This window comes from Macrobrachium rosenbergii, chromosome 8 (genome assembly GCF_040412425.1).
Source record: "Macrobrachium rosenbergii isolate ZJJX-2024 chromosome 8, ASM4041242v1, whole genome shotgun sequence".
Taxonomy (NCBI): Eukaryota; Metazoa; Arthropoda; class Malacostraca; order Decapoda; family Palaemonidae; genus Macrobrachium; species Macrobrachium rosenbergii.
In genome coordinates, this window is record NC_089748.1 from 79,206,650 (window position 1) to 79,221,439 (window position 14,790).

At 36.4% G+C, this 14,790-nt stretch overlaps 1 protein-coding gene across 1 annotated transcript in view; it reads left to right on the plus strand.

The window, feature by feature from the left end:
* The window catches only part of LOC136841000 (uncharacterized), a 16,455-nt gene extending 2,600 nt beyond the window's left edge, over positions 1-13,855 (plus strand). The window contains exons 2-6 of the mRNA XM_067108018.1: positions 7,235-7,321; positions 9,329-9,446; positions 9,977-10,059; positions 12,041-12,241; positions 13,061-13,855. Coding sequence (XP_066964119.1) covers positions 7,235-7,321; positions 9,329-9,446; positions 9,977-10,059; positions 12,041-12,241; positions 13,061-13,159 — 588 coding nt within the window. The 3' untranslated portion in view covers positions 13,160-13,855. The remainder of the gene's footprint in view (positions 1-7,234; positions 7,322-9,328; positions 9,447-9,976; positions 10,060-12,040; positions 12,242-13,060) is intronic.
* The last annotated feature ends 935 nt before the right edge of the window (positions 13,856-14,790 follow it).

Consider the following 14,790-nt stretch of genomic DNA (forward strand, 5'->3'; position numbering starts at 1 on the left):
GATCATTGTTCCTAAATATTCGAAGGATATAACCTAATTAATGATTTTTCACTTTTAATGTTACTTTATCCGGTTTTGCGCACACTGTCATCATTACTTCCGTTTTTCTTAGATTTATTTTGAGCACCATCTGTAGGCATTCATTACAGTCTGTTAAGCAGACTTTTTAGATCTTGTGTCGTGCTTTGCTGATTAAAAGACCATCATCTGCAAATTGTAAGTCTGCCAAATTTCTATCATTTTCCAATTTAAAACTTTCTCTTTCATCTCCGACCACTGTTTTCATTATGAAATCTATGAATGGTAAACAAAGGATGTAAAATAATATTTCCTTGTTGCACCCAACCGTTTACTGCAAATTCACTAGAAAAGATCCATCAACATTAACTTTGCCTCTAGTTCACTCGTGGAGAATTTCAATGAACTTTACTTTTAGCGAGAATGCCATAGTAACACAAGACCTTCCATAATATTGACCTGTGATCGCTGCAGCTTCTGCCTTTTTAAAACCAGTTTTCTCTCACATAAGCATTTTATCAATTTATTTCTCTAGTCTATTGAGAATTAGCATACTGAATATTTTCATTGCCACCAGCGCAAGTGCAAAGCCTTTTTAGTTCCAGTATTTTCATTAACTATTGACGAAAGTGCAATTCCTCTCCAGTTCCCACATTTATTCAGGCCATCTTTCTGTGGTACCGAGTCATCAGGCTTTGTTCCCCTCTTTCCATATCCTGCAAAACAACCTAGTTCGTATGCCAGGCGTCATTACAGTTTCAGCTAAAATCGTCCCTGCATCGATTTCATCATCTCTGGCGTTTTCCGTCTCCCAGGTTCCATTATTATTGATTCCTCTTCAAAAAGTGTGAATTCATTCTTAAGCACATTCATGTCTTCGTTAGCTTTTGGTATATCAGTCACATTATCCCTCACATTTCTTTTATTCATTACTTCACAAAAATGTTTCACCCTGCGTTGCCTTTCTTCTTCTTATGTTGAAATTGATATATCCGTCCTTTTGGTGGGTATTTTCTCTTACCTCTTAATTGATCTTCGTGTGGCTTCACTATTAGACTCGAATTCTTGGCATGTCCTACTTTGCATTCTTCATCTCCTCCCTGCAATTGGTCTGCGCGTACCTTTTGCTTTTGCTTATTCTTTATTATACCCAAGTCTCATCCGATACCCAAGGTCGCCGTTTGATCTGCGTTCGTATCTTTCCAGACTACACCATCGAGCACGTGATACTGGATTTGCAATTAATTCTAGCTAACAGACTTGCCTTTTCTTTCATGGGCTTCGGAATTGCTCAGTTTCTTACACACTTTTTAGTTTTCTGTAAAAGAAAGCTATTGAGATGGCTTTGCCTGTCCGTCCGCACTTTTTCTGTCCGCCCTCAGATCTTAAAAACTACTAAAGCTAGAGGGCTGCAAACTGGTATGTTGATCATCCACCCTCCAATCATCAAACAAACTAAATTGCTGGCCCCCTAGCCTCAGTAGTTTTTATTTTATTTAAGGTTAAAGTTAGCCATGATCGTGCGTCTGGCAACGCTATAGGACAGGCCACCATCGGGCCGTGGCTGAAAGTTTCGTGGACCGCAGCTCATACAGCATTATACGCTGTACAGAAAACTCGATTGCGCCGAAGGTCTTCAGCCCATGTTTTACTTACTTCCAGTTGTAACTGATGGCACCTGCCATACTCTGCTTTTATTTTCCTAAATTGTTGGTTGGATATGTGTTCCAGGTTGGAAACGTTTGGCGAGTTCCAATGCGATATTGCAACCTAGTCTTTTGTACTCCACTGTTGATTGCGTCCTTTGCAGATATTTTGAAGATTTTGTCTCGTGTATATATTCCAAAGAGCATAACAAAAGGCGGCTCTCGTTTACCTCTTCAGCCTAGTATTTGTAATTAGTTACCTTTTATGTAAAAACCATCTTCTAGTACTAGGCATGCTCAAACTAAGCATAAATATAAGCATCTGAGCAACAGTCCTAAACATGCCACGAACAAACCAGTGGAAGGAAATTTGCAAAGTTAGGGATGCTGACAAAAAATCAAAATCTTATTCACTTTTCAGCCCAGAAAGTTGTCGCCGTTAATAGTTAAAAGAGAAAAGAAGAACTTAAGGCATCGTTAAGACTCGTCGCTCACATCCGTAAGAAAGAACGCCTTATTTTGAGTTTTTTAAAGGTTTCATATACACAAATCCTTCATGAAGTCATTCATTTTGTCCTAAACAATATCCCTGTGTGATATTATAAGAAAAGGACACTTTTTTTTTTTAAGATTGCGTTCAATTGTGAACTGTACAAAAAAAAAAAACAATAATGTCTGTGAGGACGTATCCTTTAGACAACGTGTAAATAAACGTAGTTTGGAATAAACAAATTAGAAAAGCCACTTCTGGGGTTTTTAAGTTTAGAGCAGTTTTAGTTGTAAACAGCTCGGCAGCTCGTTTTGATGGGTAGCTTATTACGTTATCATTCTACTTTGCTGGCTTCTGGATTTTGTCTCCGGATGATTTATCGGCTAGCTGATTTTGTCGAGACACCTGTTTGAAAGAGACGCGCAGATGCGTTTCTCTATCCAGTCAGCGGTCGGTGATTTCAATGGCGTTTCAATGCCGATCTAATCGTTCTCTCCAGTAAGTACTACCCTCCGGTTTTTCTCGAAGCGACCGTCTCTCATGCGATTGGCTGTATTCCTTTTTGTGGTAGTCGATGTTTTAGACAGTTCATCATTAAATTAACTCTTATGCAGAACACTCGAAGTCTAGCGATATTTAGATCCTTGTTTTGTCGTTTAATGTGACCTGGATGAATATTTATTGTTGAGTCATCGGACAGCATTCAGACTAGGTTATCATAATTGTAATATTAAAGTGGGGTAGGGATTGTAGGCTTAGAAAAAGTTTATTAGAAATTTAATAAGAACGTTTTTATCCTCTATGATTTCTAGTCGGAAATATCTTTGAATTTTGTTTTTGCGTTGTGCCTGGGTTACTAGAGCGATTGGGAATGACGCCGACGAGTAACTCGTCATTCTTTCAGTTTTGTTCTGCAAGGTTAAAGGAGCATCTTTTATTACTGGCGGAAGACGAATCGCCGTAGATGCCACGTTTAGATGACTTACACAGGGTGTTGATCATATGACCAGGTTCTCAAATACCGGCCGTGTCATGACCTTTATACCATTGTATGTCCTTCTGTAGTCGTCCTGGCTATGAGGTCCCTCCTTGAGGGTACAGTAAAACACGCTTTCATATTATGCCATGTTTATTTTTTTTTTTTAAAGATCGGTTGGTCTAGCTAATTGTTATTAAGTTAAAGTTGCTAGGTAGTTTTACAAATAAAAAGAAAAAGTCACTTGCCCATTCTTGCATTTGTTCTCTGCTGTGTTGCTTTTATACTTCAAATTCAGCGACCTCCCCCAAAACTCTCGCCCCAGCTGTTGTAATTTTGGAGCACTGCTGTTTTGCGCGGACATCTGTTCCACTACAATGACGTGTCTGCTTTCCGGCATCTTAGTTCGCTTTACTGTCCTGGGTACAGTTGTTTAGATTCGTTGACTGGAATGTCTGGCATGCTTTTTCCGGTTGCCGTCATTTCTTGTCTTACTGGTGATTACGTATATGCATTTTATTTATTTTCTTTTCACTTGCTCGCCCACGCACACTCATACATACGTATACAGTATATGTGTGTAAACCTATGTATATGCTTTTTCACCATACGCATTTTTCCGTCTTGGAAGGTGTAACGCAAGAAGGGTAGAGTCTATCGGTTTCTCAGCAAGTTTCCGTAAATATGTACGAGCAGCTGATGATACGCATTTACAGCTGAGTTGGGTAGTGGGAGCACGGTGGTAGGCCATCCAATCCACGGGCATAGCGAACTTTTGGCGAACGATACACCACTCAGCCCACTTCGACATTTTTGAAGGTGGGAGGTGGGATCCCAATAGCCCCATTCTCTCCCCTCTCTCTCTCTCTCTCTCTCTCTCTCTCTCTCTCTCCACACATACACACACACACACACACACATATATATATATATATATATATATATATATATATATATATATATATATATATATACATATATATATATATATATATATATATATATTTATTTATTTACATATATATAATATATATTATATAATATACATGTTATATATACATATATATGTGTGTGTGTGTGTGTAAAATAAATGTGCATATATATATTATATATATATATATATATATATATATATATATATATATATATATATATATATATATATATATATACAGTGGGTATATAAATATTCCAATAATTTATTTACTTTGTAATTTACATATGGGTATCTGTTCTGTGAAAACATGATAATTTCAAGCTCATGGCCATTTAACTTGTTCCGTAATAAATGAGTAACAGTAACCGATCAGCAAGAATGAAACTGAAATATGGAAAAACAGAATGAGAATTAGATCATTTTGGAACTTAGCATTGTGGCCAAAATACTGTATACTTAGCGTGTTGGTGACAGCAACACCACCTCCTCCGCGAGAACTGATCAAGATCTGAACTGAGTTTGGAATTCAGGAATCTCAGGTTTAGAAGAGATTGATCGCTAGTAGTCCCAAAGATCCTCATTGAATTCAGGTACCATTTGTTTCATCACAGTCGTTTTATGAGTTTTTTCGGAGAACAAGTGGCTAATAATGTAACATCACTATATTACTCGAAGTGTAATTTAGCCTTAGAGTAATGCCAACAACATTCTTGAAAACAGCAGGACTTAGAGAGTTTTTTATTTAACACTTTTATACCGTTTTTTCCCTAATTATAAAGAAAGTAATTGCCAAGATTAAATATTTCACATGCTTTACGTGGCTTTATACTATTTCAGTCAGTGAACATTACCGAAAAATCATTGTCAAAATTAGACAGCAAAGATGAAGATAGAATATCAACTCTATATGAAACTGGTTCACTATTCAAATAGGAAGGGAAAACAAAGAAGAGGAAGAACGGGAAGTAAAGTATTTGTGACTGAGAGAAGTAGCAGTTCAAGAGACAGCCTACGGCGCCTCCACTGCTTCCTTCAAAACGCTAATATTCCTACCCAAGAATTTATTTCTTAGTCCCTCCTCACAATCTGTTACTTCTGCCATTAGCATTGAGGGCAGTTTTCCACAGAAATCGTTACAGCATTATACTGAAATATTTTTGATGGTAGGTCGTCAGTAAGAAACGGCTGTGTTGTTCTTCAGTTTCTTGCGGAAATGTTCAACTCCAAAGAAAATGTTAACAGAAGATTCAGGTCGTGAAGTGCTGTTACGGCACCGACCTTGGATTGCGTCAGCAGAATCCCGTGACGTCGTCACTCCCAGCTTCATTGATCCCCTCCGTTTTGCTTTTAATAATGATTGTTTCTTGAAATCTATTGTCCGTAAGCAGGAAAGCACGGCAGATTTACCTGAAAAATTAGTTAGACTTGAGGTTGTCTTTTTTTTTTTTTTATTACACTGCCAAGTTAATAAGGGCTAAAATATCAGTAGATAACAGGTATAATTTGTTTATTACAAATTTTTAATCATAAACTTTATCTGTTTTACTTAAAATACGTTTAGTGTCTAACAAAGTATCTCCGCTTGCAGTCGGTCACTTTTACACACTCACCGTGTCGTAAGTGTAGAAGCTTGATTATATCCTGTTTGTGGACGAAATGACACTGTGTTTACAGGCGGATGTATTCGGCTGAACTCTATCACGACACATTTGAGTATTCTCGTCCTCAAGGCGAATATGTGATAACTGTAATTTATGAACCTCATTGAAAAATTATATATAATTAAGAGATAGTTAAATGGGCCTTTCAAAACGATTAGAAAAGAAAACATATGAAAGAAAGAAGCACAGGTTTAGGCAACTTGGTATTTAGAATAGAGGGAAGAGTATCAGAATCTAGAGGCAGAAAGGAAGAGTCACTTGTTGCTCTAACTTTCCAGGAATAGCAAACCTTGACCCTTGTGGGAAGAAACACCCCGAATGGAGATTCATAGCAGTCTGGGAGGAGGAGGGAAATATTGCGTTTAGAAAAGGAGTGAGGCCACTCTACATCATAATAGAGGGAGGATTTTAAGTAAAGATGACGTAATCTTCCTATGATCCCAAAATTGTCCGCAAATACCCTTTAAAAAAATTTTTTTATTTGAATGTCTTACAAAAGAGCAGCTTTTTAATAGCAAACTAAAAATGGCTTTTATGGTTGCATTAATTCACCATGCCACAGGCATCGTTAAACCAAGTGGTAACAGTAAAAAAAAGTCTAAAATAATGTGAGATGCATGGCTTTTTCGCGAAACTATGAACTCCGTAATGGATTCTGCCATCTCAAGTCCTACGGCAAGGATTTTCTGGAAAAAAAATCAAGAGAAATATTCCTGTTTGAGCCTGTAGTGCACCGCCATATCGTCATGAATTGCATATGGTGAAAGAGAGAAATGGAAAAGGAGGAGATGGAGAATCCCTTGATAGATTAGAGGTCATAGGAACGAGGATGAAAAAATATAGGGCAAAGGTCAAGAATACTGGGTACAAGACGATGCCAACAAGAAAGTCTTGTTGGAATTTAATTAATTTTTTTTCATCGTATGAGTAATGTGAGGAATGCTGCGACCAACAGTGTGTTAATGGAATGAAGTTACCCCTTATGTAATGAGTTGAAATATCCCATATTGATACTTCATACTGGTAATCTTGGCGATACCTTAAACGTATGGCAGATGGTGAAGTAGAGGTCAGTTGCAATGTAGAGGAACTTAAGTTCCTGATTGTTTTCTATCAATAAACCTATTCTTTTCCGAAGCGTGCCTGACTGTAGATAAATAAAAAAAAAACAAAGTAGCATTCTTTGCCACAACATCCTCTCACTGCTGAAGCAAGAATAAGCCCTCCCAGTGTAAGACTTCCCTTCACGTACACTAAACTACGCCATTCATTATTGTGCATCCCAGACATATAGAGCATACCACTCCCGACATTCCTGTGACCCTGTCAGCCCAGTCAACCCAGCATCTGCTGTTTGCCTCGGCTTCTGCATCCTTAGACTTGAGGAGAATTTTCAAATGGATGGCTTTGTAACGACGATTAAAGTTTCAGCTATATTCTCATCAAATTATAATGAGGAACAGGTGTTATATACTCAAAGAATTGCAAGTTTTCCTTTTTTTTCAGATGACCGGAAGTATGTGTCCCTTACCCAAGACATTCTTCTGTTGGAGCCTTAAAAGTGGCACCCTTCTGCAAGGCGTGATTTCTCCAGTAAGTTAAAAAGTTCAGGGAAGCACATGAAGAATAATATATATATATATATATATATATATATATATATATATATATATATATATATATATATATATATATATATATATATATATATATATATATATATATATGGGTGTGTGTGTGTGTTCGCGCATGTGTATGTATGTATGAATGAATGTATACGGTGTGTGGAAGGATACAGTGAGTTGGAGGTGCATCTGATCATTGCCTGACTGAGACGAAAATGCAGTTAGTCAATGAAAAGGTGTTATGTGTTTTTATTGTAATTGTGTGAGTTTGATTAGAAAGTAGAATCAGCATATAGGGAGAAGGTAAATGAAAAATAACCAGTGGAAATACTTGAACTGAAATAGTTTTTGAGCTTTACGTATACTTCAGGGATGGGATCACTGCGTCAGCTGGGAATTCTTGCAGATACAGGAACATGGCAAGGGGGAATGAAAGAGGTGCCGGGTGGGTTATTGAAATGAGCGGTTTAGTGAAGGGAAAAAAAGAACGCACGAAGAGTAGTTTCAGGACTTAAGAGCCATTAGAAAAGGATGAATTAAATAGCTTAGGAATAAGTGGTAAATTTGAGGAAATATTTTCAAAAGGATAAGAAGTTATGCCGAAAGGAAGTAAAAGTACAGAGGTTGAGTTTTGGAATGATGACTGCAAATGACGAGATGTTTTGTAAAAGGAATGCAGCCCTGGACTGATGAAATAACCACTGTGAAGAGTTTCTTTAAATATATAGTATAAAGAAAAATGAAATGTGAAAGATGCAATAATAGTTCAGGAAGTAAGGAGGGCAGTTAAAATGGTGAAGAATTGGAAGCTGCAAGTGTTCATACATTACAACATAGATTCCTTAGTATGGGATTATAACAAAATTGAGTGACTGAGCAGGGTTCATAAGGCGTACGTTGAGATTTCGATTAAGAAAGTTAAACAGATAACAGAAGACCCATAGGCAAGGGGCAATGTGGAGTTTTAAAAATGGCATCACAATGAAAAAATTGTAAAAATTGTGTGTGGCTTACATGGACCTAACTTGAAAGATGAAAGCTGTTGGTTACTGGATCCCGTGCGTACGAATCTCGCCATTACGCAGATTGCTGCACTGGACTGCTGCTTTTTCATATCCGCCCTTACTGTCTATAATCAAAATACACCTAGGTAAATATGCTGTCGAAGTTGATGCCTCATCCTTGACTTAAAAATTTGTGAATAAATCGTTCTTTAATTTATACATTATTGTTTCGCCGTGAGATCACACTTTTCTGATAACGATGAAAAATAATTAAAGAGAGAATTCATGTCCATAAAGTGTTTGAATAAAGTCTGTTTCACATTAAAACTCGTCAACTGACAAGCTGAAAAGAAAAAAAGGCATTTTGATAACAGTAACAGGTTGAAATGTAAAATGCTTTATAGATAAATAAATAAAGTATGTATATATATATATATATATATATATATATATATATATATATATATATATATATATATATATATATATGGTGTTTGTGTGTGTGTATATGTATATATATATATATATATATATATATATATATATATATATATATATATATATATATGTATATATATTTATATATATATATATATATATATATATATATATATATATATATATATATATATATTATATATATATATATACATATATATATATATATATATATATATATATATATATATATATATATATATACAGAGAGAAACACTTGTGGAAAATTAACGAAGAATTTCTTGCAATACGAAAATTCCCACGTTTGTAAGTTTGCTGTTTGATTCAGTTTGTGCACAGTGCACTGATGATACAATTGAGTGAAATATTTGTGTCGAGACGGGAAGCGTCTGTTTGTTTCCACCCGTTTATTTTACTTTGTATTTTTATTCTGGCATTAAACATGATGTTTCTTTAATGCCTATGTATCACCTACTGCAGCGTCGCTTCCACTGTCCCACTAACTTTTCTAGGTGACCGTCTGTATCAACATTCTGAGCGTCGCCCTGGGACTAAGCGACCTGATAGACGCCAGAATTTACCGGTTTTGTTTTCCTTCGGAAACCTGCTATGATAAGCTCAGAGCACTAGGTGAGTCATCCCCCGCCCCTCTTATCCCTCCGAAAATTTTATATTGTAATGACTGGCACATAATGTTTCATGAAACTCTACATTAAATAATAAACCTCAGAAGAATGCTTTTAAGTACAGTAGAGTTACTGACTAACAAGGTGTTTTCCTAGGTGTTATGAATCTTTTGCTCCTTACATATTTTCGTTATTGGGTTCAAAGAATTAGTCACTCGAGCGGATATTACCTCATTACTTTTAAGGCTGTGCAGCTTGAATATGAAAACTATATGACTTACCAAAAATCCGAAAAGAAATGAAGTAGTATTATATTCGTTTTCTCCCTCGTTTTCTTGTTGGAAAGAATTTGTGGATACCAAGCGTTGCCCAAAATCTTTCGACAGCAAATAACATTTTCAAAGATCACTCCAAGACAAGTGCAATCCAGTGATCCCAAATAGTATCTCGCTGAGAGGCACATTTTTAGCAATCGCCCACTACCACCACTTCCTTATATTTTTTTAAACCTAACTGAAACTTTATTTTCTTCAGAAATGTCACTGGTGTTGGCAAACATCGTGGTCAATGCCCTTTATGTCATCCTGGCCCCGATTTTGATCATCGCTATCAAAAAGGTGAGTACGCAAAGTGGCCGCTTCTGTATTGTTTGCATGATAATTCGTACCTCATAGTAAAATACTCCCCATTATTTAAGCTTAACTGGCTTCCTTAGTAAGATACGTGGTATTTTAATTGCACTGTTCGAAATACAAAATTCGTTTTTTATATTTCACTTTTGAGGACTTTTTCTCTTTATTTTGTCATATATTCTTCAGCTTTCATGTGTTTCAAATTCAAAGTGATGACTCAAAAAAGCAAAACCCACTTGATGCATGTTGGCTTGCAAACGATCATCTAAACTCGTGTGCTCATGCGGGAAAATTTTCCACCCATATTTGCCGGAATCGCGAACCCTGGCACTACTTTCTCGCTCTTCTCTTTTCATTTCTAGATTGGAGGGGGTTGCTCTTACTATTGTTAAGGATAATGCAACAAGAAGTGGGGTTCCTAGCTCAGTTCCCCCAGACCTTTTCGGTGTCGATGACGGTTGTTTGACGGAAGTCTACGTAAATCAGCGAATCAGTCCTTGCCGACTTCATATGGAAACGGGAGCATACAAGACGGCCACTAGTTTTTCCTTCACTGATACCCTACAGTTAACGTAGTTTATAGTTCTTCCTAAAATTGAGAAAATTAAGTATAAGATTCAGAGCCGTAAAAGTACTGGAATTTTTCGTATTAAACACCGTTTTCATGATCGCTTCCCTTTGTTTTTCCAAGACATAGAAAAGAAATCGCTATTGGTCTTTATAAAAACTCAATTGTTATAAAGATCTGCAGAAAAAGTGAGTACGCGAGCAGTTTAGTGCTGAAGTCTCCTGTAGGGTTTAGTGAGCCTTTAATGATGGTTGGGTAATTTAGACGATCTGCTCTCCCAGTATGAATTGCTCTTCTCCAGTAATTGCCTCATGAATACGAAAAGTAAGCCCATTGTCAAAGATAGGTTGACACATTGATTGATAGCAGTCGGCTTAGCGAGACGTTCGGAGAGCCATTTTATATTGAATGAGCTCCTTGTTCCATTTTATATTGAATGAGCTCCTTGTTCTTCCAAACGTAGTTCTCGATAAAGCAGTCACGAATTCTCAAAATTCCATTAATTTTAATAGGACCCTTCCTTTTTCTCGGAGCTTGCCCCCATATAAACCTGCAGACTCTGTAATAGAACTGCAGCAGAGGATTTCCACGTGAGTTGTTGGTTTGTTTGCATTTGTTCTTGGAAAATAACGATGTTCCATCTTCGAATAAACATTTCAAGTTGTCAGACACGAACCCCTCTGTCACGCATATAGTTTCAACCTGCCTGAAATTATGTATAACCTAAAGTGTTTTCTATTTTAGAATGAAAAGAAATGGAGCTTATGGCGTCTTTCATACGAACATTTAAATAAATGAGTTTTTTATTTTATATGAAATAACCGGAAAGCTGCCAAAGAGAGCGTGCTGAATACTTGTCGCAAAACTGGCATGGCATCCCATTCCGGTAGCAGGGAACTGAACATTTAATACTTCCCCGCCTGTAATGAAAGTCATCGCAAGTTAATAGAAATTACAGCAATTCCATGTTTGCATAAACAGTTTGAGGTACAGGAAAGGATCCCACTTCATGCATTATTGAGAGGCTTATAATTTCCCTACATACAAAGAGTGAGACTATTTATACTGCTTAAAAGAATTTTGTCTCTGTCTGGCTATGGTTACCCTTCAGCAAGTGGAAATTTTAGATACAACCTTGGAGTTGTGCTCAATTAACCCCTTGTTTTTTTCCATACGAGATTAACCTTAGCTTATTGTAAAAGCCAGTTGTAGAATAGAACAGAAACACATGCTTGCCTCATGGTAGAATATTTCAGTTTGTGAGGGTAGCTAGTGAATAACTGAATGCAATAAGAACCTGGCTATATGATTTAGTACAACTTGCAATCAGACACTTAGAAGGTAGAATAATTTTGTAGTTTTCGCTACAGTCACCTATATTTTAACTCCTTTTTTCAGGGCAGACCATCACTCATGTTCCCCTTTATGTTCATACAAGGCCTCATGATCAGTGGGCTTGCCGCTGCTGCTATCACAGCCTTTGTGATATGCATCGCGGCTGGTTCCTGGGTTGAATATGTTCCATTGCTAATTTGCTCGAGCCTCTATTTAGCTCTACACGTGTACCTCGCTGTAATCGCTCACGCCTATCAAAATAAGGTTAGTACCATAATTTTGTTGTTGAGGACAAGAACCCTGAGAGTAACTTCAGGTCATATCTCTGCCGCAATACGTCTGTTACAAGCATCAAACACCGCAGTAAATTTATAACTCAACATAGTCTACTCAGACACTTTATAGTGGTTTAAACACATGACCAGCCACCAGTGTTTTCCAGATTAATGAATCATCACTGACTGTGTGCCTACAGTAGCGGCGCTTGAGCCGCTTCCATTTAAAAACTATTTCTTTTTCTGGGCATTTTTATAACAAGAAAATGTGGTACTTTTCACGCTAGTGTATCCAAAATAGTTCTTAATATGGTGGATACGCGATAAAGATGAAGACAAGAATACAATACACAAGTGATTTCTTTGTTTATATGGTTACTATCTTCCTTACGTGGTATCACACCATTCTAAATTAGAAACTGATATCGTGGAAGCACTGTGTTAGTAGTTCTGTCAACACATAAGTCAACCGAGTTTTGAAACCTGCTGAATTCAATCAGTGAATTACTCAAGCACGCTACAAAAATCATTGTCACTTAACATAGTATTATAGATACATAAAGTAAGTCTCCTCGTTTCTTTTCTGTAAATTTAATGTATTTGCTGCTATTATTATTATTATTATTATTATTATTATTATTATTATTATTATTAGTAGTAGTAGTAGTAGTAGTAGTAGTAGTAGTAGTAGTAGTAGTAGTAGTATGATGTGTTGTTGTTGCTAGCGTTTGTTATCATTAATATAGTTTGTATTTTCATTGCAGTGGTTGTTATCGTTGGTATCATTATTACAATTATTTATTTCCAGGCGAAAGAAGAAAGGGCAATCGAAAAGTCCCACGGCAGACAAAATACCGTCAGCTCCGTCAAGGAAAGGGAGGCCACAATCGAAGATTTTGTCTTTTAGGACTGATATGTGATTTTCTCAAGGTTTTGACAATATTTTCTCTGTTACTTCCACTTGTTTTGGTGTATGGTTGACATTAAGTTCGTCTCAGTCTTTTTCTCTTTATTTGCAATTTCCTTCACGTAAAGCTTTAATGAAGTCAGGTAGATGGAGTTATTTGGATCTTTTTTCATAATTTTGCTTCGTGTATTATTTAACACAAAGAACAATGACATTCTAAGAGGCTCTCTTAGGTCTCCTTAATCCTTTGTGTTAGAGCAGGAAATCAACTCGATTCAAAATGTGCCGCATTTTATTTCTTAGTTACGATGCAGATCTTGCTTTTACACTTTGGTTTTGCTGAGAAAGATTGTCTGGCATCTTTTATCGGGCATTGTCTTACATCTCAACTGGAGGGTGAAATGAATGAGCATGTCTTTCAAGCATATTTCATTCTCTTTTTTTTTGTGATAGATTTGAATAACGAGTATTAAAGATCCTTAGCTTTACAGTATTATACTGTAGGAAATCTTGTTTAATTAGAATAGTGAATGTGTTCATTATTTGTGTTGTTATAGAAGTCATATCAGGAAAGAAGAGGTAAATTTTTTTTATGAAACTTTCAAAGGAATTTTGTAGACCTGGTATTTATTCAATTATTTATTCCCCAGTGTTTTGACTTGTTGGTTAATTTATGTTAATAAATTTCGATGCCGTTATTTCGTTTTTCTCCAAATTGCGATAGTTACCCTTCGCTCCGCCATCTGCAACTGCTTACTTTCAAAACGATTTCTAAAAATCGTTGCTCTTAAAATGCACTTTCTGTCCTCATTCAATTTCTTCCGATGAAACAGACATAGAGACTCATAGATAAATAGATAGGTACATAAAAAGGTGAGTAGAACATTTTTTTAAATTGTAAGTTTGTAAACAGTATATCAAAGAACAAGTTGACGGCTATAAGAGTGAGAAAAGATGCATACAAGAGAAGCAAATGTAGATAGAAGGACTAATGAGCAAATGAATCTTGGTATAAAAGGTGCAAATGAGGAGATCCTGCTGAAGAGGATGTAGTCCTGTGTCGATAAAGAGAGCCTCTTGAAAAGCTGTTGAATGTCAAAGATAGACAAGATGCAAGAGTAGAATGGATTAGTATAACCTGGAGAATTCTTGTGGAAGTGTTTGTTTAAGGCCATTAAAATGTTGACCAAAGAAGAGGCTGCAGGAGTTTATGGATTAACTAGTGAAATGTTATGGTACAATGGTGAAAATGGCTGACCGGGGCATGCATAGTACACCTGAACAAGAGAAATGTTCTTAAGAAATGGTTTAGACGAATAGTTGTTCTTTTTGTCTAAAGGTAAAAGGGATAGAGGTGGCTGTCAGAATTATTATGGTATGGTGTTGCTATGTATACCAGGGAGGTGTTTGTATAAGTTTCGCTGAGAAAAAAAGATAAGAGATCGATTTGTAAGTAAATTTATTATAGATTTAGATCAGGAAAATGAGGATTAGTGTGGAGTGAGTGTTAATTATGAAACATTTATATAGGAAGTCTGACAGAAGAGAAAAAAAGCTGTGTCAAGTGTGCGTACCTAGATAAAGGTTGTGATGCAACTGGTGCAGATTCTGTACTGATGCACAAGCAGAAG